Genomic DNA, 25,360 nt, shown 5'->3' on the forward strand with positions numbered 1-25,360 from the left:
CTGACCAGTGTGAGGTGATAGCTCATTTTGGTTTTAATTGGCATTTCTCTGATGATTAATGATGTTGAGCATCTTTTCACATGCCTGTTGACCATCTGTATGTCTGGAAAAATGTATATTCAGGTCTTCTGCCCATTTTTTTAATTGGTTTGTTTGCTTGTTTGATGTTAAGTTGTATGAACTGCTCCTATATTTTGGATATTAACCCCTTGACAGTCATATCATTTGCAAATATTTTCTCTTACTCAGTAGGCTGTCTTTTCATTTCGTTGACGGGTTCCTTTGCTGTGCAAAAACTTTTAAGTAGGTCCCATTTGTTTATTTTTGCTTTTATGTCCTTTGCTTTAGGAGACAGATCCAAAAAAATATTGCTATGATTTACGAAAGTTTGTGTGATTCTTGAAGGAAGATGACATGTCTTATTTGATTTTATATTCTTTTTTTTTTTTTTGCGGTACGCGGGCCTCTCACTGTTGTGGCCTCTCCCGTTGTGGAGCACAGGCTCCGGACGCACAGGCTCAGCGGCCATGGCTCACGGGCCCAGCCGCTCCGCGGCATGTGGGATCTTCCTGGACTGGGGCACAAACCCATGTCCCCTGCATCAGCAGGCAGACTCTCAACCACTGCGCCACCAGGGAAGCCCTGATTTTATATTCTTAATACTGAGTGCAATGACTGCCTCAGAATCCAAACGCATTCATTGTTAGTGGAATAAATAAATGATCACTATGGGACATTAATAACAGGTACCCAGATTCACCTTAAATTTGATTACTTGTACTTAAAACAGTGCACTTTTCAAGCATGCATACCTTCTGTGATTTTTAATAGACTGCAAATAAATTTAGCACAGAGAAATGTGATGATATCCAGAGAGATGACCAGTTCTGAGAAACTCAAGTTTCAAATAGTGAACAGCCACTAAACATCCCAAAGGCTTCTACTTCTCCCTATCTCCTGACTGCCCTGCTATCTGGAATAAATCAGACGTTATAACACCAGAGTTTGAATAAGGTAGCCAAGCTGTGCTAATGTGATCACAACGCATTAGAGGTGCATGATTCAGTCTCTCAGAATCAGCATATTCCTAAGTAATGAGTCTTGAATGAGAGAAGAGAAGACTCTGATTTCTTCCTGAGATAGCCTTCATTCATTCTGTAGACTGGACTTCATAAGTGGCAACGGGACAAATGAGGGAATGCATGAATGGTACTTCTGAGGATCTCCCCCCAAATCAAGTCTCTTTTGTTACCAGATACAAGTGATCTGGGTTTCAGTTTAGGGTCTTAGAAAAGTGTCACCAACTCTCTAGCATAGCTTCTATGCTTTAGGGTTAGCTAGGATTAAAAGGCAGGGTTACAAAGAGGAATACTTTAACCCAAAATGGGAAAAAGCAGCTAAGCCCAGAACTATCCAGCACTGGAAAGGCCACTCACAAAGCACAGACAAGGGCAGCTAAGCGTCTGTCAGGGATACCAGCATGGGTCCATTTCACCTGTAAGAATCCAATTTTATGAAGGTAGTCAAGATTTCACATTTAAGGTGTTTTGAGAGTTTAGTGAAGATACAGAAGGGGTTGCTTAAATGATTCTTGTTCTCATTAGGGTTGGAGGGAACATTCTGGGTACCTCAAATCATAGAGTTGGCAACCACCAACAGAGCTCATACGAAGAGAGTGTCTGCCAACTATCCACTCTCCTGAACTCAAAGGAGATTCTGGCCATTCAGTGCCTAGGCTGCCTCTAGAACAGCAAGTTTCTCATCTAAATGCATCTTCATGGGACACATAAGACATTCAGCAACAATTCCTTAAATACTTTCAAATGAAAAGGAAATGATGATAAGGCCCTTGAAGATAGGAACCTCAACAGATAGCATTCATCATAATCTCTACCCCAAAGTGGGTGACAGGAATGAGAACACTGACAGTAAAACAAATTAAAAGCTTGTTTTTGTTTAGGAATCAAAATATATATACACAAAAACACACACATTCCCTTATACATCCTGACTAAATATTTGAGTCAAATGTGTATAACTCTTCCTGAGAGCTAAAACACTGAGCAACCCAAACTAAATAGGCTTCATTTAAGATCTGAAAAGTGAGACTGAAACATGTTTAGACTGTAAAAAAGAAAAAAAAAAATCTGTTAACATGTTCTATTCTTGCATTTGGATAATGCTCTCAACTTCCCAAGATCCTTTGATAGCCATCACCTTCACACCCCCTCCTCCTCAGTAAGATCAACAGCAAAGGGATTTATCTCCCCAGTTGACCGCAGAATGTGAAAGCAGAAACCAGAGTGGGAACATGGCTGTCATACAACAATTTAGCTAGATCCTTTCATCTTGGGCTCTTCTTCACATATTATTCCAAAAATGAATTATGGAACGAAGCACACAATTGTGTGGTTTGAGGCATTTGTTAAAACAAGGCCTTCAGGAAATCTTTGTATACCTTAAAAATTTAATAGACTTCAAGTATAGTTCATTGGGAAGCAAACATGTCATGAAATTTAAAAGCAATATTATTACATACTGATGTAATATTACGACCTCTAAACTGCAAATGTGAGGCCCATATAGCCTCATGATTAAGAATATGAACTTTAAAATCAGACCGACCTGACTTCAAATACTCACACCCATGTACACTTCTTATGTGCCATTTGGCAAGCTATCTAACTTCCCAAAGCCACAGTGTGCTCATCAGCAAATTGGGAATAATAAGACTCACCTCTTAGAGCTGCTGGGAGGATCACATATAAATGTGCATCAGTGCCTAATATAGAGAACTTAAGAGACAGCAATTATTATTAGCTTATTCATAATCTCTTTCAGTAATTTCCAGTTTTAGGCCCTACAGTAAAGCAAAGTTTCTACCTTCCTCGAAAAGAAAATAATATGTATCTAGGACTATTGGAATGAACTAAAATCCAAAAGCTTGAAATGTCACTTACAAAGTACTTTGTAATAATTCACACTAGTTAGTTTTTAAAGTTTAAAATTTACATAAGAATTTTATGAAGTTTTAGGATGTTCCCAGAATTGACAGGAGGAAAATTCCCTCCTGAACTAAAAAGCCAGAAAAACTTCAGAGGGGAAGGAATCTTTCAGAGACCTACTCAAGGTTCCATGAAGGCACCCAGTTCTGATTTCCTCCAGGTTACCTGAGAACCAGGAGAAACCCACCCCCTTTGAAGTTTCTCACACCTCCCTCCCACCCCCAGCCATCATCACTACCCCAGCACCCTTTCTAACCATAGATTTCTAAGTAAAAAAGGAAACTGCCTAAAACTGAAACCACTTTGGTCTATTATTGGCTTGGTGGCTGTAGGAAGAAAATGGAGGAGGGGTAGTGGTAAGAGATGCTGATGGAAATACTCTGAGTCATCACTTCCTGGAAGAGGTGGCAGTGAACTCAAAGTTGGCTGGGGAGTCAGGGGGCTAAGGCTGGGTCCCAGCTCTGCCACAACCTCACAGGCACCGTGGGGACGTCACTTAACTTCTGCGGATTGCCCTCTGTGATATGACCCTCACAGCCTTCCCAGCTCTACATTCTTGTCATTCATAAATATCCCAGTGAATAAACCACCAATGCTACTCACCATCAGCCTGGAAACCTAAATGAACTTACACTCCTGAGCACCGCAGCCGTTCTCACAAGCAAGAGCAGGCAGGACCGAGCAAGGAGGAGGAGAGCTGGCTCTGACTGAGCTGTTTGTTTGTGTAAAACAAACAACTGTTTTACTTCCTAATCACTTCCCCACACCCAGACTCTCCCACCTGCACATATGGCGCCCCAGCCCTGCTACAAAATTCCCCCCGAGCAGTGCAGGGTAACCCCACTTGGAAACGATGCCCTGGGATAGCCTGAGCACTAGAGTAGCTGAAATCACTTTAAATTCTCTCTCAGACGCGAGATTTATATAAAAGTATTCAGTAAGCTGTGAGCAGACACAGATGACTGTAAGATTCAGATTTTAAAAGAAAACAACCTTAACAGAATTAAACCAAAAGTTGCAGCTTGCATTGGAATCACCGTTCATGCACCTGCGTGCCTTTGAGAGAAAGGACTGGCCTCTTTTTCATTTGTCTGATGCTAATTCCTATGGGCAGCTGTTAATCCCTCCCCCTGATAAGGCAGGTCCTCATGACCACGTGCTGGATGAGTGAGTGAAGAAATGAATGCTGAGCTGCCCAAACAAGGAGGCAAAGGAGGATGACGCTTACACAGCTCCTTGAATTCTGTAGTCACTTTGGCTTCATGGGTTATTTAATATTCTCTCTCATTCATGTTCTCTCTCCATCTCCGGCCCCCACCCCAATGCATTATGCAGTCTGACTGAATACCACTCAAAATATTTTCTCATTTAGAGAAGAAAACAGGAATTTGCCACTTGTCTGCCTCTATTCTGTTGCCTGTCAGCCTTCAGCAAATATTTCAATCCTGGGTCTTTGCCTGCTGTTAACCTTTCTCCTTTAACCTTTGGCCCTGCCCTCTTCAAATCTTCAAGGCTTTACCTTCTCATCTTTCCAGTTCAGACACTCCACCGCAGAGCTGACTTCTCTGACTACTATGTTCAACCAAAGGGAGATATGAAAACACCCCTAAAGCAATCGGAGTCAAAGGAGAGCTTCTGCAATCCGCTTGCGTGATCAAAAGATGATTAGGCACATTTACACATCATGGTGGATGGGACTCTTCCTGTAACTGGGCTCCCATTCTCACTGGCCTAAATGTGGCCTCCCAGCCTTCAGTGCCTTTTTTCTAGTCCAGCCACTTCCGAATCCTAACTACCTCAAGTGGGCAGGTCGCTGTGATTAGAGGCTCAGGGTTGGCTGTCAGATGTACACATAAGATGCAGATCAGGTCCACCAGGGCAGTGAGGATGCAGAGCTCCTGGTGGACTTTTTTTTTTTGGACTTCACGCTTGGTCAAATCACATAACCATTGCCTTCCAAACCCCTGCCCCTCCTTCTCCCAATCACTGCAACTTCTCTGGTTCTAGCTAATCACCCCCCATCCCACATCCCATTTTGGGACCACTAGCAGTCACCCTTTTCCCGTTCTTGTCTGTGTCCACCAATATGTGACCTGTGCTATTCCTGTGTACTTCTGCAACTTTTGGGGGAAGGTGGGGAATATCTAAGGACCTTTTCTTTTGCAATGACCAGTCTGCTGTCTAATAGCACTCCTTCTAACGTAATTAATTGTGTCGTCTCCTGGTTCATTAGAAATGAGATCCCCAGGTCCCAGCCAGCCTAATGCAAGGTAAATCATGTTTAAGTAACCGCATAACTAGTGGGTCAGTTTTATGTTTTGTCTTGGTTGCGACCATTATTTAGCTGGGTTCTCAAAGTGCCTGTCAGTGAGGCTTTCAAGTCAGGCCAGTATTAAAAGACGAATGTTTTCTCCCCTCCCCACCCCCATTTCTAGCCCCTCTTCTCTGAATGCTGCATGTACAGGGCAGCTAGGAAATAAAGGCTCCTTTATCTGATCCTCCTAGACAGAGCCATGTCAGTTCAGGAGGATTCAAGAGAGAAGTGCCAAACTGCAATAAGATGGGCCAAGCAAATAGGCAGGCAGACTCCCGTGCAGTGGCAATGAATGGCCACAGTAATCGTGTGTCCTGTCTCTTCTTTAGCACCCAGCATTGTGAGGATTAGAAAGGATTTTTTTCCAGACTTTCATTGATTGGCCATGTGATCCCGGACAAATCATGAAACATCCTGATTTGGACTCTATCCTCATCTGTAAAGGGAAGATTGCTCTGATGATCTTCAAGGTCTCTTTCAGCTTTAATATTCTTTACGTGTATCCATCAAGCACTGGGAAGCAGTCTGGCCCACTCAGATGGCTATGGAGAATGCCCCCTACAGCATAAAAAAAGGGTCTTCTGAAGAGATGAAAGCACCAACTTTCTTTATAGCCAGAGTTTGCCCAGTATAAAGGAAAGTAAGAGGAAGAGAAGGAAAAAGCAGGATGTCTTTTTTTTACAAAAGGGAAATTAAGGTGCAGTTTCACAACATCATAGAGAGAATAAATTACTGGTGCTTTTAGACATAAACACAGAAGAACTCCAAATTTTTTCCCAGATTTTTATCCTATTATATCAACCTTCCCATAGGATGGCCTGATGATAAGCAAAAGGAGCATTTTCACTTTTTAATTTTTGTAGATTTGTGTTTACCATTTTCCCTAGGATGCCAGCCTGGACATACCAGAAGTCTAGCATGAGAGCCCTCCTGACCACACACCCTACACAATCTTCTGTCTCCCACACTCCCTCAGGAGCAAAGCCTTTGGTGGTCAATGGACGATGATAACTAATCTCTCCATGCATGACCTCCAGAACTTAGTTCATCCCATCCACAGAGCATGTGTTGCTCATCATGCATCACTTCTACTCCATGGAAGCTCCCTGAAGACAAGGGTAATAGAGGTCACGAAGCCTTTAGATCCCTACAGCATACGGTACACCACTTGTCTCCAGTAGGCTCACTGTAAACACTTGTAGAATGAATGCAGGTGAAACAACAATATCTTTGACATAGAACTATTTGGTCACACTGGTGGCACATACCTCTCTTAGCTTTTAACTAGGATGTAAACTTCCCTAAACATGTTCTACCTCTTTCAGAACACACACCACCAATTAAGAACTGAAGCTGAAGCAAAGATGGGAGAGAAATTAGGGCAGCAGGAGACTCAGAGGAGAAGTAAAGGATAGGAGCGCAAGAAGGCAATTGGAGATACTGACGAGGAATGCCCAAAAATGACATAGATAGGATCTCCCAGGATTCCTCCCTCTCCTCCTAAGCCCAGAGCCCCATCAAAGCCAGCCCCCAAGACATCTATTTCTACAGCATACCAACACACACATACATGTCCACTCAGACGCCCTCTCACATACACATGTCCAGACACCCTCCAGTTGGCAAACAAGTGACAGTACGCAAATTAGCAGAAGCCACAAAGATTTGCTTCGGTGGGGAGCCTGAACAAGCAAGGAACAATTTTGCAAGTGGCCACAGATGGCTTAGCTTCTCTCCTTACAATGGACACTAACAAGATTTGCCATAACTAATTCATTCTTTCACACCATTGCCCTGTTCCCCCACCTTCTGAGGGTGGGGGAAATTCCCCATCATGGCCATATGCATTTTTGTTCCTTTCTAACACACAAAAAGTGCAATTTGTTCCTCCTCATTGTGTATGGGTAGATCACACCTAAAGGAGTTAAAAAAAAGTTTGAGAGGAAATGATGGTGGAAGCAAACATATGCTGGCTTTTCTCTCCCATTTCAGCTGTTTGGAGAAGGGGTGGAAAAGCAGATATTTACTGAGTCCTATACTGAGCTGGAGAACTCAGTAGTAGCAGAGGAATGGGTACGAAGCATAGCAGAAAACAAAACAGTGAAACAGACAGCTGGAAACAAAAGTCCACAGCAAAATACTGGATTTGGAAACTTTGTGGACACCTTAAGCTCTTCTTCACTCCAGGCACTTTCTAATCAGCTTTTCATAAGTGTCCCTAACACACAATCAATGGATTCTTAAGAAAATGACTGAGCTTCTCTAACTCACAGGAATCAGAATGTTGGAGGCGTTCCTTTGTACCTGCCTGAAGGCTCTTTAGGCCTCTTCAGGGTGATAGCGAAAACCAAGGGCACTTCCTCTCCTCACTGGGGGCTGCAGCAGACCTCTGTTTCTTGTCCACTCTGGGCTTGCTTCCCTCCATTGGTGCTGTATTTTGACTTCTTAAAGCAGCTCTCTGTAGACACCCGCATTCTCTTCTCCGCAACTTGGGAGCAGGTGGCAACATATCTTTCTTTTTTGTATGTTTTTTGTTTTTTTGTTTGTTTTAACATATCTTTCTTGATGCGCTCAGGAAGAAGTCGGATCTCCCTATCTGCTCTCCCGAGGCTTTCCTGCACTCCAGATTTCCAGGTAAACCTTGCAGGCCAGCCCAGCGGATTCAAGGCAGACAGTGAGCATCCTGCCCCCTGGACAATGGTTCAAACAATGCCCTGGCCACTTTTCCCTCCTGCCTACATCCTCTGCTTCCCTCAAGGCCCATTCAAGCCTCCTCTCTTCCTTCATCCTTCTCTGGATTCTTCACACACCCCAGCATCTGGCACAAGATGAGCATCACACTTGGGCCTAACCTTCCCAACCAAAGGTGAAGTTTGGAGGCTTCTCTGAAGGCCAAACAAGTCTGTATATACCTGGAGTGATGGCTCTGTATCCTTTCACCTGCCCGGATTTTCATTCTTAGTCATCATTCATATCAAGTGTAGCAGAATATGTCTATACTCTTTTTTCAAATAAATATGTATTTTATACTTATAGGCAGCTATTTAACAAAACTATGCATGTTATTATATTAATAATTAGGTCAAATCAAGTCCATATATTAATATGCCTCCTAGTTATATGAATCAGTATTTATATGGGGATTTATTGGAGTATCTCAGTTGAAAAAGACTTTTGTATATTCTGCTTCATTGCCTTCATTTCAAGATGGGACTCCTGAGAACAAGAGGCAGTGAGGAAACCCAGGTGGTTGGGAGCAGAGACTAATCTCCTGTTTCTCAGTCAGGGCTCTATTGCATCATATACAGTATCTATCTTCCCAGAGGCCAGACACACACACATACATGTATGTGCACCTAACACCAAATACTCTCTAATGCACACACCAAACCACACCACCTTCTTAGGGCTCCTCAGACAGAGCTCATCAGAGAAAATATGATGACAGAAGGATGTATGTGACTGTGCGTCCTTCTCTGATGTTCTCTAGATATGACTCGGACTATCTCCTAAATATATGTCTTCCTCTGCAGCTCTTTGCCTCCACTGCCCACAGGCTGAACCCCATAGTGGGGCTGTCCTCTTCTGAGAAAGAAAAGCTCCAAGGACGAGCAGTTGTCTCCCTGTGTTAAATGAGATGAGCAGAAGCAGCCACTGCTGCACAGCAGTCAGGCCCAGACGGAGAGTGCTCTGCTGCAGGCCTAATATCGGGAGCAAAGGTCAGCTGTCATTTAGGAATGAAGCCAGAAGGAAAGCCAGGCGTCCAGAAGATCAGCACCTGCTCCTCCCTAGAGGTGGAGGGGGCACAGCTGGTCCAGCCCGTGGCGGCCCCTCTCAGGCCCACCTGCACGGCTGCCCCCAAGGGGGTGTGAGCAGTGGCTTCCACACTAGTAGAAAGCCACCAGTACCTCGGGTGGAGCAGTAAGTACTTTTGAGAGGGTCCAGGACCAAAGGCCAAGCTCATCCAGGAGTGCCCACTTTCTCACCAGTTCTTCCATCCCTCCTCTGCACTGGTTGCCTGGACTGAGAGAGCCTTTCAGAGGCAGCCCTTCCCCCAGCCCATAAGCATGAGCGAATTCTCTGCCCCCGACCCCACCTCTTCTTTCAGATGCCAAACGTCCCTCCTTCCCTTTGCAGGGGCCAGCTCTCACATGGCCTCCACCCTTGCACTTGATTTGCCCCAGTAACCGGAGATTTCTACTTCCATCTCCTCCACTGGGTAGCTTAAGTACTAGGCTGTAGCCTTTGTCGTTACCATCAAATACAGAAAATAAAATCTTTATTAAGTGACTATGTAAGTGGTTCTCTGTTAGACCCATCAGATGGCTGAAACTGGACATTAAGTTGTATGAAGAGTGAAAAGGCAGCGTCACTATTAATAGGGATTCATTTATGTATATGTGATCATTTTTACCAATGTTAAGTTAGTTTGGGGTGGGCTAACACGGATTAATTAATAACTACATCCTGTATCAGTATCATCAATCTGGAATTAGACTTCAAGATTGTCTGGATTCTGCTCCCTCTAACAAAATGTGTGACATGATTTTTCAGGTTTTCAGCCAACCTTGCTTTTCTCTCTTCTTCTTTCTATGCTGGAAATCTCAAGGACATCCCATTGATTAAATACATCAGTACCATAAGCCACATGTGTCTCACAGAATGGATGCCTTCAACTCACGTCTCTTCTTGTTCTGCTTCAAGGTACTTCTCGTCTTTCTTTTTAATTAGCCAGGGACTGTCCCTATCACTCAGTCAAATCAACCAGTCAACTACAAGGTATTTTTTTGCAAATTCTGACATCCTTCTTCCTAGTTGAAGTGTTATGAAGAAGTTTTTCTGTCTCAGTTCCTACTTTGAGGTAGCCTGCAAATCAGACAGACAACATTACCCCACTTAAGAATAATGCCCAGTTATAACTCCATGATAGTGCCTGGCATGAGACACATAGGGATTGAAGAAAATACCTTTTATTAAATGAGTGTATAAATGAATGAATGACTCAGTGATGCAGAAGAAAGGGTGCACTGTAAATGGGACAGTTGGCATCAGCAGGGGTACCCAAGTACTGCTCAGCTCAGCTCTATGACTCTTTGTTGGGGCATCTTTCTCAGGTCCAGCAGAGCCCACTGTTCTGAAGTCAACATTCTCCCTTTACTATTTCCTCCTGTTCTCCTGCTCTCACACCTCTGGGATCTGCAGCCTCAGGTAAAACAGAGCTAGAAAGGGAGGCTGGCTAACCCAAAAGTGCAGCCTGAGTCCGCTGGCAGAGCTGAAAGTAGGGACCATTCTTCTTGGCCCCTGGCCCACTGCTCCTGTACCCGCTACCACGCAGTTTACGAATACCGGCACTTAAAACCTCTCTCACCTAGTCCAATGTGTCTATATGCTGTCTTCTCTTGCTCTCTCTCTCTGAATTGCTTCAGGCGAGATTTGTTTTTACTCTTGGATTGTATTAGAAAGTGAAGGAGAGACCAGTTAGTAAAAATTACTTCAGTTCACATAGTAAGGTTTTGAACAAGACTTTATCGGAGAGTTTCAGGAGCACAGCTGAGTACATTGCTAAGTCAAGTCACCGTATTTCTTATAATTCACATTAACAGGTGCCTACAATGTATTTTAAGATAGTAAAATAAATACAGACACACATGCATTGTAAGTTATCTAGGAAAATTCTATATCCTTAGGAGGAAGCAAAAGAGAAACCATTGGCTTCTCTCTCTTTCTGTTGTGTTTGTTTTATTTTATTTTCCGTTCTAGGGGAATCCTCCAGTCCCCCGATGCTCTGTGTCATAATTCCAGCCTAATAGTGAGAGGATGGAGGAGATGGCATGTTTAAAAACAGCTTTATGGATTTTATGGGTTTTCACCAATTTACAGAATTCATCATGTGTTCATTCCCTGACCTCTCCTCTCATCACCATAAAGGAGAAAGACATACCCTTTGGTTTGTTAAAGGCTCTCACCCAGGAAAGCCCATGAGTGAAGGTTGGGAGTGTGTGTAGCAAGTGAGGGCTGGGCGTGCAAGGCCAGAGGCCGGCAGGGTGCTCTGCTCACAAAGTTGCAGGACCACTTGAGAAGATATCTCAGAGCATCTCCTGAACCTGCTGAGATGATTTTCACTTATTTTGTGGAACATGACAGAAAAAGAGGACAAATGCACATGGTTCAGGAATAGAAGAGTTTATAAAACTTTCACAAGATTTGACGAAACTATCCCTCTGGGTTCTCAGGCATCTAACTATTCTGGTCCCAGTTTACAGAGAAATGGGAACATTGAGAAGGCACCTGCTTGTGGGTCTTCAGGAGGGCAGGCTTAGAACCTTGGGCTTGGGCTCAACCCCCCAAGCCCTGAGTGAGGAGCTGCCTCAGGGCTCAGAGGGTGGACACGCTGGGATCCCAGCTTCCCGACCCTGAGACTGAGGCAAGGCACTGGAGGTTTCTGCACCTCACTGCATACAACTGTAAAATGGGAATAATAACATCTCCACTGCCGTGGTGGGGCGGATTTAGTAGACAGTGTGTGTTGAGTGCTTGGCAACGTTCCCAGCTGCACTCAGCAACAAAATGGTGGCTGTGGCTCTGCTCAGGAAAGCAGCCTGCACGGCCAGTTGCTTTTCCCTGTGGTTCAAGTTTTCCATAAAAGAATGACTCTCCTCTGCCTCTGATGCACAGTTCATATTCTTCAGCAGGAAATGAGGAAACGTTAAGAGGCTGTACACCGAAGGATCTCCAAGCAAACATCCACGGACAGCAAGGCCTAAGCTTAAGCAACCAGTAAGATTTTGTGTGACTTACAAAATGAGGTGGGAACAGGAAGAAATACTTTTCTTAGTGATGGTTTTCATTTTTTTCTGTTTTGTTTTTGTTTTTATTTTCTCCACCCCCTGCCAAAGGATTAACATGCAGGATCTTAAACAAGGGGGTCCCCCATTTACAGCTGACAGCGGCAGCTGCAACTTCTGACTCTCCTGCAGAATGGCAGGGAATCGAATCAAAAAGAAAAGCAAGTGGACAACCTTTCCTCCGGGAGCACGAAACACAATACCAGCCTCTCGCCAAACCCAGCAGACCCCAGCTCTGATTGGAGGTTGCCTTGGAACAAAGGGAAATTGGTATTTTAAAAAAAATCTTCTGAAAGCCAACTCAGCAGATGGTTTTTTCCTGGGCTCCAAGAGAGGGGGGTGGGGCAGGGAGGTGGGGGTAGGGGAAGGATGCCGGGATAACCCAACTGCCACCAGGATACAGATGACTGAGAAGTGACAAAGATGGGTAAAGAAGGCTGACCTCTCGCCCCAGAATTTCACAAAGGGCAATTACACCATGTGCTGGTGATCTGGACTAAGCCGCTGATCACATCCAACCTGCAGCTGCTGTTGACCACAGCCACGTCTGGGGGCTTTATCCAAAGCTGGGGAAGAGAGAGCCTAGGGATATTAGAGGAAGCCTGGAAAAGTTTAATTAGAGACTACAGCTTGTTAAGAATCTAATATAGGGTAGTTCTACAGAAAAACACCTTATATTTCCATTTCACTTTTAACATTTCAGAACCACTTTACAACCGTGCGCTCAGATTATCTTCAAAGTAATGTGTAAGGAAGAGACACAGTATTAATCCCCTGTTAAATATGAGAAAACAGAGATTCACTTGGTAAAAGCAGAAGGACTCAAAACCAGAACCCCCAGCACGGAGTGGTCACCCTCCCCTCAAGTCTCAGGCCAGACAGGGCTCATGGAATCTTGTTTTGGACAGGTCCTTTGCTGAATCCCACATTTTCAGTCCAAACCAGGACACCTAAGAATACTTTTGTAAACAGCTTCTAGATTAAGTCTCAGTGAGCCTATTATCCATAGCTCTGTGCTGCATGTACTGCCAGCTATCACTTCTTACCATGTCTCACTGCTGCCATGCCCTGATGAGGAATGTTCTCCAGCGGGGAGGTGGCTGTAGGTCTCCGGGATGAAGCTACAATGCCCAGGTTCACCCACAGCCTAGACTGGGAACATGCAGGAGGAGCAATTAGGTGAGCTGCACAGGACTCAACTATTCTCTCTTGAGGAGGTACCAGCAGGGCCAGCTAAAGTGCACCATTCAACGATGGCGTCCTACTGCTAGAAACCAAGAGACCAAGGGTCTGATGAAGGTTTGAGTCTCTCCATTCCCTCTCCCCTGGTAATTAGTTGTAACCTAGGGCAAGCCAGATTAAAAACCCTCAAAGTCCCTCCCTCAGTCTTTAAAACAGGGAGGAATAACAGCTGCTTCATGGAACTATCCCAAAAACAAACCAGAAAGAGGTCACAGTTGGGCGATGCAAACCCTTTGTAAAGGTACTGCGCAGATGTGATGGTTGCTACCAATTTTCCACACTATGCACTATCTGAAACACTCATTTTGACAGTATGTTGTACTGTCCTGGGTTTTACCCTAAATGCTCTGAGATCAATTCTTCCAATAAGAACTGTCTATACCCCACACAGCATTTATGCTGAACACAACCTACAACTCTGTAGATTCATGTCGAATTTAGATGCTTCAACTCTTCTATGGTAAATCTGGATGGGAGCACAGAAAAGGCAGCATGATGAAAAGTTTCAGATGTTTCTAAAAAACCAATGCAAAATATACAGGGCTGACTAGGCAGAAGCTGTTTTGATAGAAAAGAGAGTTTTTTCCATAGAGCTACCTTCATTGGCACAGAGCTAACAAGAACTTGTTTGACATCCAGGCCAGGAAATAAAAGACACAACTTCTGTCCTCAGAGAGCTTACACCGTAACCAAGAAGAAAATACTTTACCTTTGATAACACACTTTTAAAACTTTTTTAGTTAGATCCAAAAAGGCCACTATGTAAATGAGAAAGCAGGTTCACAGATGGTGGAGAACCATCTAGGGATGCCCCAGTATGAAAGCACAGAAGACGAACTCTGAGTGAGAGGGCATCTACATTTCAAAGTTGCCCTATTTCTGTGCCTTCTGCGTAGTCCACAGACCCTAACTAGACCATCTGACTAATATTTGACTCAGATCCCTGCCTAGAACTATGCACAAAGAAATGATAAGAAGGATAATGCAAACACCTGCATTTTGGCCCAGAGTCCACTGTATGTAGGATGTGATGATGTGGACCAGCAAAAGTAGCAGAAGGCAATATTAAATTGGAGTCTCCTTGACCTTGAGCTCAGTATACACTGACAATGATGAAGCTGCCAGAAAGCTGACAGAGCCCGGGGTCCTGTTAATAGAGATACTACGCTTAGAGTGGAGGAGGGCACAGTCCCCTGCAGCCCCAGACCACCTTCCAGTTTTGTCCTCTGCTCTGTGAGCCCTCCCCACTGATGCCTTTTAGGAAGGACACTGACAAAGTAGCATTCCTGGCATAGGAACCAAGGTGCTTTGGCATCAGGAAACGATGGAATCCCAGGAACAGTTTCAGGAACTGGAAATATTTAGGCTTTAAAAGAATGATTTTAGTGCAACATAAGAAAGAGCTTTACTAAAACCAGAGCTGCCTCAAGAGGTAGCAGCGAGCCTCCTCCCTGAGGGCCATTGAGCAGCGGCCAAATAACTGTCCATGAGGGATTTTGGAAGGTGTCTTCTGTTTGTTTATGAGCGAGGCTGCAATGGAAATATTCAGAGGATCTTCTGACTCTCAGTGAAGTCCATGATGCTGGAAGTGTGACCCAACTGTGGGCCCATTCTTTCCTTTTGACCCATAGCTTCTGTGGTTGGCCTTCGCCTGCCTCCTGACCTGGTGCCAGATTCTGGCCTGTTTCAGATTTAACTCCTGGTTCTCAGACCCTTTCTGGATCTCCTGATCTTGCCTTCCTTCATGACCCAACGGCACCCATATCCCAGCATGATGCTGCCCTGCCGCTTACTCAATGGCAGTAATCCAGTAGGAAGACTGGGAAGTTCAGGAACCTGATGGTGCAAGAAAGAGCCCCACAGCCAAATAAACCCGTGTCCACCTCTTGCTCCCCTGAAAGGACAAGGATGGAGAAATCACGGAGATTCCCACTGTATGCTACAAATAGATCTCCTTTAACCACACCCATGATCCACTCCTTTAAGGATGTTCTCCAGAGATACAGTCTGTTGTGAACAATGCTGAAACCCCCAATTTGTTTAGTGTTGTGAATGGGTTCTCATTCACAGCACTGAACAAATGAACTAACTGGCCTGGCATGAAAGGCTGCCCACGTTCCCGGGCACATTCATATCTGCAAATGATTACTTCTTATTGGCAAGGCATGGTGGTCCACCTTGAAGGACAGAACTGCTGTCTGTCCCTGTCCCTTCAAGAATTCTCTACCCACTCTGCTCCATCTCCACCAATCCTCCCCCACCCCACCCCAACTGTGAAACTGGCTAGAAACTTGTGAGGGCCGAAAAAGACACTGTGGGAAAAACACCATAAACAAGGTCTAGAAAAACACACTGAAGCAACCTGCATTTGATACTAATGATGATTATCAAATGGCCTCAAGGGCCAGGTACCAAGATGGGAACTGCTTGGATTTTTCAGAGTCAATAAAGGCCTCCACTCTTTCCCCTGGTGAGGTCAGAGGCTGGTGGGGAGGTGAGGGAAGTTAGTCTGAGGAGGGAGGGGCAGGCAAGAAAAAGCACAAACCTGGGACTTCACAGGCAAAGGCACACTCCAGGTACAGACGGAGGCCCTCTGCCTTCACAGGCCAAGATCCAATGGAATACTATGGAAGGTGGAAAGGAGCCCTAGAAGTTATGTCATCCAAACCTGCCCTCAGTGCAGGGACTGGGCTGGCTATCCGTGTTCTGACATGCTCTGACTGCGGCCTCAGCTTGCACCAAGGGCTTGCGGCTTCACCAGACAGCACATAATTCAGACTCCTGCACACACTGCATACAACAGCTAGTCCATGTGGGTGTTTGCATGCTGTGTCTGTCTGCACACCTCCTGGGAACCTGGCTCTACTGAGTTTCTGCCTTCCCACTGGCAGCCTCTCCCTCTGGCCACTGGCTCCTCTTGTGGGCATGCGGGGAGCAGAGTCTTAATGCCACCTTCCAAGTCAAGTCACCCTGAGGACCAAACGAGTTGAAACCATTTCCCCAAAGTAACTTGGCCATGTGAAAATTATAACACGAATTTTTAGCTTATTGTGGATAAACCAAACCCCTATAACACAAGGCTTCATTGCCTCATGTGTTTGATTTCTGTATGTAAGGCAGTCAGGAGCCTGAACCAATGCCTGGGGCCCAGGCTTTGAGAACCTCACTGCCACATCCCCATGTTCTCTGCCTAGGAAACCTTAACCAGACCCAGCGACTTCCTGACCAAAGTGACTCATGTCTCGTGAACAAGAAAGGCAGGAGAGGGACATCCTGGGATGTCCTGCATTGTAGTGTTTGGAAGGTGGGATGTTTTTCATTTAGAGTTGCAGGAATCAGAAGACCCAAAGGATGGGGTAGAGAAGGGCAAAACAGGATTATTTCTCTTGCCTTTTATTAAAAATAAAAAAAGGCAATGCAACTGAAGGTCAACTGGAAATGCCTTAAGAGAGGACTTTTCAAGGATGTAGAATTGGGATGATGGAGAAGGGCAGGTGACTCTGCAAATGCTGGGAGCGTGGCAGGGGTGCAAGGAAGCACCAGCTGAACCCCACTTGGTCGTTCTTATGACACTACTTCGAAAGTTTCATTTTGAGTCATGCTTTGAGCTTAGCAGCAATCCTGGTTTGGCAGATAAGTGACCACAGAGATAAAAGACCTTTGAATCATCTCTAAATAAATCCCATACCAATTCTCACCACCAAGAAAAAAAAGCATTAGTGGCATGCTTTATTAGTAGATGCTTGTGCAGGCATCAGAAATAAAGACACTGGCACCGCCACCCAGCCAACACAATTCAACATAGCCACGAGCAGTATTAAAACAGGATCAGCCTAAAGAAACACATGGCTTCTTAGACAGCCCACCCCTCCTAGGCACCTAGCACAACTGCAGGTCACTGTGTACCTAGCTGTGACTGTACTGAGGAGGGTCCTGTGGGTGACCTGGAAGAGAGAGAAGCAGAACGGGAATAAAGGTGATGCACACTGAGTGAGGTGCTGTGCTAAGCGCACCAGGCACTTTCATCTCCACAAGACACCAGCAAAGAGATGCTACTATTACCCTGGTTTTCACACAGTTAGGAAACTGTTTCAAGGGGTTAAGTAACTTGCTTAAGGTTATAGGGAGCCCAGGTTCTAGTGCAGGTTCTCTGCAGAGAACCTGCTCTAGAATCAGGGGATCTGAGTTCAAATCCACTCTCAGGACAGGTACTCTTTCTAACAGATCCCTTATTTCTTACCTGAACAATTCAGGGAATGAATGACTCTCTATCAGACGAGAACACAATTTTCTTGCTTTTACTGACAGGTTTATCTTCAAGGGCACAGAGTTCACCAAAGGATGTTCCTTGTTGAAGTCCAAAATGAAACTAAGTACCAAGAGGAAAAGAGCCAGCACCATGCTTTAAACCCCCAGAGAATCCCAAACACAGGAAGAAAACAAGAAGCACACAAGAAGGGAAGAGGGGAACCAAACATTCCCAGAATATCTTCATGGAATGCAAGTCTGATAAATCTCACCACTTTTTAAGCTCAACTCTGACATGTGCTCCCACGATTTTAGGCCTTTTGACACTGGGGCAAAAAGGAAACAATCTGATAACAGAACAGTGGGTCCCGAAGAGAGGTTAAAAATTTTGTTTATAGTAACTAGTTTTCTTAAAGAGAAAGTCTTGCCTCATCTAACAGAATGACTCTTGAAGTTTCCAGTTTTTGGAAGAGAAATAAGGCTTCAAAGGTCAAAAGCTGTTTGTTTTCTTTTTCTTTCTTCTTTTTTTTTTTTTTAACATGCAAAAACTGAGATCCAGGAAGGTAAAGCATTCTTATTGAAGCTGTTAATAACAGAGGCAGAGCTGGTACCTAGGGCTCCTGTCCCCAAGTCCAGTGTTCTTTCCCGAACACCAACTCCAGATGTCAAATGTAACCTGTTGCTCGGTAGATACAATTACTTTATGGAAAAGGTTTTTAGCTCTAAAATAACTATAGAGAAACCTATCAGGAAACAAAATTTTCAGGCACTCTGATGAATAAATAGGAATGATGCTGCTTTAATAAAAAATCTATAGAGAGAAAATATAAATTAAACGAGAGGGGAAATTCAGCTTCTTGTGAAGAAATGCTGACCAGACCTGCTCTCCCAGCCAGGTTGAGGGTGTTGTAGGGGAAGAAGCTCATATACTCCCAGGAGTTCAAAGCACCACATTCACATACCCTGAGGAAGAGAGGGCAAGCCCTCAGCCAAGCAATGCACCTTGGAGTGACCAGAGAAGGGGCTGCACAAATGATGGCGAGGGAGGGACGCCTGAACCCTAAGGAGGGTGGAAGGCTCTCTGTTGGATGCTCAGGACCACCCATCAGAGTGAATGAGGAGATGGAGATGGGTGCAGCACCAGAGGTCCAGCAATCTGAGCCACCTTTCATCCCCTGCCCAACATGCCCTCCCTCCTGCAGCCCCTCCAAACTGCTATAACCCATAGAGGGTCAGGCGAGAAACGTGCATCTCAGCAGTTTACAGGGGAAATGGAGAACCCTGGTGCAGCCCTCCTTACTGACAACTGTACTACCAAGACTCTCCTTTTATGCTTCTCTTCCCTACATCACTTTCATCATGTTTCCTGGACCCCCAACCCTTCCTTTCCCCAATTCAAAGCCTGCTGAGCACTTCCATTACTTATAGAATTAAATACAAACCCATTCATTTATTTGATATTCATCACTCTCTGCAATCTGATGCCAGGCTAGCTTCCCATCTACATCACCTAAAAAGCCTTTTTTCTCTCCCATATTTTGTGTGTTTGACATGAGGGAGGTGCTATTTGAAGTATCAGTACATGAATTTGTGACCTGTCAGACTTCCCAAGAGAGGGTTATAAGTGCTCAAAAGAGAATACAGGGTCTTTCCATACACATGTGATGATGTTCTACATGGGGTTACTAAGAAGGAATCCTGATCATGGATCAGGACCATCGCAGGCCCTGAGGAATATGAGGTTGATGTCTCTGCTGCTAGAGAAAATAGGTTCTCCTGATGAAGCTGGGGGAAGGGGAACATTAAGTCTAAGGAAACAAAATAGAAGCAAATAACAATCCATAAGCACAATAAAGGAAAAAATAAGACTCTAACTCATTAGGCTTTGAAACACTTGGAATTTAAGACAGCAGGCCAGGTTATGATCCTGCCATCCTCGCCAATGTGGGAAAGCGGGAGAGAAATGCACTCATGCTGGATCCTTATCTCCCAGAAGCCCTGTCTCGTGTGGGCACTTGAGGCCTGGACTCCAGTATTGGCCAAACAGTCTAGAAGAACTGACTTCAAAGGCCAACTCTGCTCCTGCTTATCTGAAGCCACTGAGCCTCAATTTCCTGATCTGTAAATAAATACCATCTGGGGCTTCTCTGGTGGCGCAGTGGTTGAGTCCGCCTGCCAATGCGGGGGACACGGGTTCGTGCCCCGGTCCGGGAGGATCCCACATGCCGCGGAGCGGCTAGGCCTGTGAGCCATGGCCACTGGGCCTGCGCGTCCGGAGCCTGTGCTCCGCAACGGGGGAGGCCACAACAGTGAGAGTCCCGCATAATGCAAAAAAAATAAAATAAAATAAAATAAATAAAAATAAATAAATACCATCTGTCCGACAGGACTGTAATAAGGACTAGTAGAGAAAGTGAATACAGATAAAAGAGCTAGCCGCGGGTCTGCCACATGGCTCAATAAATCGGAACTATTACTATGACGTGTGCTCTGTAAATTACCCATTTTCTCCTAAAATCTTACATTGGGCTATATCATGTGGAAACTAGCATCTCAATTTGGCAGATGAGGAAACCAGGGCTTCAGCAAGGTTATATTCCAGATCCAGAGTCACAAAGCCAGTTGGTGCAGATAACCACACCACATTTTCTACCCTGGATCACTGTACAGTGCTTGTCTCAGAACACCCTCTCCTTCTCATGCCGTTGAACCTGGTGGGTATCCTGACACCCACAGAAAGTCCTCAGAAAGAGGAGAGCTGCTAAACTCTGCCCAGCTGAGAGCCTCTTAAAATACAGTATGTTAACACGCATATATGGAATCTAAAAAATAATAATAATAATAATTCTGAAGAACCTAGGGGCAGGACAGGAATAAAGACGCAGACGTAGAGAATGGGCTTGAAGACACGGGGAGGGGAAAGGGTAAGCTGGGACAAAGTGAGAGAGTGGCATGGACATATATACACTACCAAATGTAAAATAGATAGCTAGTGGGAAGCAGCCGCATAGCACAGGGAGATCAGCTCGGTGCTTTGTGACCACCTAGAGGGGTGGGATAGGGAGGATGGGAGGGAGACACAAGAAGGAGGAGATATGGGGATATATGTATATGCATAGCTGACTCACTTTGTTATAAAGCAGAAACTAACACACCATTGTAAAGCAATTATACTCCAATAAAGATGTTAAAAAGAAAAACAAAAAAAAACCTGTCATTGTTGGAACATTTTAAGTTCACATGTTATACCTGAACTTGCTTCTAGAGACTCATTCTCATGTTCTCTATTGTTTTTATTGAGTGACCTAGAAGGAAAGTAGAGGAAGCTTAAGTTATTATACCACTTACCTGAGTCAGTCTAAGATGCAACAACATGGGTGCTGTGATAAAGAGCAAGGTGCATTTATGGGATCATCCATCTGCAACTCAGGACCTGCTCAAAGGACAATTCTGAGGCCCTAAAATATGTTCTGAGCTCTCTTTTCAGCCTCCACTTCTTACCAAATGCTGCTCTTACACCTCACATAAATCAATTCATCATAAACCCTCTTCCAGGCAGCATCTCAAGTGCCATCCTAAGTTTACATGGAAGGGAGGTGATCTGTCCGCTGGTTAGAAGAGTCCACGCATCCTTGAGCCAATTAAGTGGTATTTTCATGGGTCCCTCCTAACATCCTACTACTGAAGTGGCCCTGTTACCTGAAAATCTGTAACAACTCTCCAGTTTGGAGGACTGGGCCTAGGTTTGAAATTTGGAATAGAGCTCTTAAGCATACCACACATACATCTCCTCACCCCACATCTCCTCACCCCACAGCAGTAGAACATGTACAGATAGAAGTAGCAGAAAACTAGCTGTGATATGTAAGGAATGCCATAATTATCCTACAGAACGTTCTTTTTACAAAAAACAATGAGAAAGCAAATCATTTGGGATCCAATATAAGCTGTCTTTGCCAAAGGCTGTCAAACAATGACTTGAACAAAATTGATTGGTCTGCAAAAGTAAAACAAACAAAAACAAAAAAACAACAAGAAAAGCACATAATGATTAACGCTCATTTTTCCCCAGCCTCCAAGTTTGGAGGCTGAATCGTTCAAAACAAAATGAAATGAAACAAAATCCTTGTTATCCTAAAACTCACTGTCCTTCCCCTAAGGCACGGGTCAACAAGTGTTTTTGGTCAGAACTAGATAGCAGATAGTTTAAGCTCTGAGGGCCATACACTCTCTGTCACAACTACTCAACTCTGCTGTCGAAGTGCAAAAGCAGCCATAGCCGAAACGTAAATAAATAGATGTGGCTCCATTCCAATAAAAATGTATTTATGGACAGGGAAATTTGAATTTCATGTAATTTTCCCATCTTACAAAATATTATTCTCTTTTTGATTTTTTCCCAACCATTCTTTGCTTGTGGGCTGTATAAAAATAGGTGGGGGGCTGGATTTTGCCCACGGACTACAGTTTGCCAAACCTGCTCTAAGTCAGTATATATGATCAGGTGATACCCAAGTAGGCATCTCCACCTACTCAAGCACCAGCTCAACAGAGCCTTTTTCCAAGCTCTTAGCAAAGGACCTGAGTCCCAAGGGCCAGTCCATGTACACTTCTTCAGTGAGCAACCTGCCTCAAAATAAAAAATCCAGAAGACTAGATTTTAGAGTGAGACACTGATCTGATGCTTACAAAATGCCATCCTCATCCTTTTCCCTATCTCAAATTACTAATCATGTACTTCCCATTCATACAAATAAATAAATTCTGCAAGCTCATTCCACTGAACTTTTCCGTACAAATGGTAAGCAAGGTTTCCACCTCTCCACCTCAGCTCCAGCTTTTGCTTACTCCTTGTTTGCAAAACAACAGGCACTTGAAGAGTAATAAAGTTCACATTCTATCCCAATAGAGATCAGAGAACTTCCTATCATCTATCAAATGATTAAGACCCAGTACCGATAACTTTATTCGTTCATCTCTGGAAAGAATCAGCTCTAGGCATAACGTAGGAAGAATAAAGGAGTACAATATGAAGCAAGCTTCTAACAATTTAAAATTTTCATAGATATTCCCATTACAGTGCCAGCATAACACAGCACTGTACATTGAATTTCAGCCTTTCTCCTTCCTTTCTTCCCCCTCCAATTGCTCAGGCTTAGAAAAGCATACTTGGTAAGTCACGTATTCAAAGAAGCAATTTCTTCTCTCTTTCCAATAAAGCACAAAAGGGCATCCAACTTTTTGGGTGAGAATGACCAGCCTGAGAATTTCAGATATGAGAGTGGAGGTCCATTGCACATTTCAGCTTTGAAATCATCCCCATGTCACAAATTCCAGAGTTTTATTCTGGGGCATTCCAATAGACAGAAGCCTATATTTGGGAACAATCTTATGGCCTTAGGAAAGTAGTACTGACCAGGACAACTTACTCTCTTTCTAGGATAGTGAATTTGGGTTTGCACACCCAAAACTGTGGGCTGCTACTCAAACTCTGGCAGTGATGGGGATGGAGGGAAAACTGTTACCACAGTTTTCAAGACTGGTCACCCACACAAAAATCCAACAACACTCTTTGTGCCATCTCAGTGACCAGGGACAAAGACACTCATTTTCAAAGCTGAAGAGACCCAACTCCAAAGCAAAGGCTAACTTTCTGAGCCTGCTTGCATTTCTTTGCATCTGCTTGCAAAAACCTCAAAAGTTTCCATGTGCATCTAGATAATCCTTGGTTTTATGACAGAGAACCCAGAAAGCATCGCAAAGTTGTAAATGGGGAGGGGAGAGGGGAAAGCACTACCTCCATGCTACATAAAAACACACCAATTTCTAAAGATTCCTTTGTGGTCCAAATGTTAAAGTAAAATGGTCAACTGCCCTGGCTTGCCCAGGACTGAACCTGGATGCAGGACTTTCCGTTTAAAAACCAGGATAGTCTCAGCAAACTGGGGGTGTTGGTCACCCAGAAATGTCTCTTCTAGTCCAAGTTTTTGGATTTTAACTTCGACAAATCTGCCAAAATGCCTAGCATAAGGAAGGGCACAAGCCCTACACTAAAGAAACAACATGATTCTTAGCAGCTTTATTGAAAATGACTACCCCAAAGTTCAAAAACCACTGTCAACAGAAACACTACAGATTATCTCTGGGCTATAAAGGAGAGAGGTTCATTCATACAGACCATTTTATCTTCCATCATGTCCAGAGTCCAAATAATCATGATGTGGGGGAAAGAGTTACAAAGACTCTGGTTAACATCTACTACCTAGAACTGCAAAACTCTGTCAGCAAGAGGGCTCCTTTCAGAGCTGTTCACAAGACCCAGAGATTCTTGGAAACAAAAACTTTCTAGACTAGGGCAGCCCTCTGCTATCACAGCTGAGTGCCACACCCCTCCCAGAAAGGGAGGTCTCTGTAACCCTCTGTGACACAAAATAAATACAATGAAACCTAGATCCATACATTCCCAACCAAAGAACATCACTAAATCACCTAGAGAGCTCCACACCCACATTGACTTTTATGAGGAAAATGACCATGTACCAAGTTCATTCAACACTCAATCTTAAAAGTCTACAGTTTGTTAGATAAAGCTTCATGCCAGTCCCCTACCCCTTCCCTCTCTCCAGCTCTAAAGCTCACCACTGGCTTCCAGGATAATGATCTCTCAGCCCTAGAAGAGCCTCATTTACTACAAAGACTGGGCTTCCTCAGTCAAGTAAGTGATTTATCTATTGTAGAAAGATTTACAGCAGTGATTGAAACCAAAAGGAGGTTATAACTGTTCTTGACTGTTCTGATTGACCAAAATTTTCAACATCCTACTCTCGACTGTGAGAACAAATGCAAATATTAAAGCAAAAAAAAACAAAAAACACCCTCAAATTTTGTCACAGCTTAGCCAGATCTGACCCAGCCAATTGGCTGCTACACAATAAATAGGAACTTCCACGATTTTAATTCTAGTAGTTTCTTTTTTGCTTTGTTTTGTTTTGTTTTTGGTCGATAGTATCCATAATAATAAATCGGATACTATATCGAGATATCACAGACATTTATTCTGCAGGTCCTAAGTATTCCATCAAGGAGATTAGTAATTTATAAATAATTAAGTAATAAGCAAATAGACCCTTAAAGTTTGAGGATAAAATGGCAAAAACAAACAGAAAAAACCTAGTCAACAGGGATCCCTACCTTCTTTTTGGAGTGGCTTCTTTCCTCCTCCTTTGTGGCTTTGCTATTTTTCCCAGCACGGGACACCTTCTGGTCCCCAGACTGCTTGATGGTGATCTTGATCTCGGGTGGGCATATATAGTTCTCCAGATTCTTTGGGGGTTTCTTAGCCCGCTTCGTGGTCTGAATCTTTAGCTTCAGGCTCCCCTCTGTGAAGTTTGCCTCCTTGATAGAAAACTCCTGTTCTTCCAGACCATCTCCTGCCACCCATTTCTCACTGTCTGCATTGGAGTTGGAATCCACATCCCGTCCTGAGCCCAGTTCATCCTCCTCCTCTGGCTCCATGCGTTCTCCGCCTACTGGGATTCCCTTCCCAGTCTCCGGAGCAGAGAGCAAAGGTTCCCCTGCACAGCCAGGAGCAGTCAAGGGCTTGGCTGAGGAGACCGGCAGGAATTCCGACTCGCTCCCCCTTTGCCGGGAACCGCTTAAGACTTCCCTGGACTCCATGACAATCCTACAGTCTCCAAGAGTTCTCA

At 44.3% G+C, this 25,360-nt stretch overlaps 1 protein-coding gene across 2 annotated transcripts in view; it reads right to left on the reverse strand.

Annotated features, from left to right (window-relative positions):
* Positions 1-25,331, reverse strand: part of SETBP1 (SET binding protein 1) — a gene marked incomplete at both ends in the record, with an annotated part of 351,875 nt that extends 326,544 nt beyond the window's left edge. For both annotated transcript variants that reach the window (XM_082852708.1, XM_082852707.1), the window contains one exon: positions 24,846-25,331. In XM_082852708.1, the coding sequence (XP_082708834.1) occupies positions 24,846-25,331 (486 nt within the window). The remainder of the gene's footprint in view (positions 1-24,845) is intronic.
* Between the last annotated feature and the right edge of the window lie 29 nt (positions 25,332-25,360).

Source organism: Leucopleurus acutus, assembly GCF_964270905.1.
Source record: "Leucopleurus acutus genome assembly, chromosome: 13".
Taxonomy (NCBI): Eukaryota; Metazoa; Chordata; class Mammalia; order Artiodactyla; family Delphinidae; genus Leucopleurus; species Leucopleurus acutus.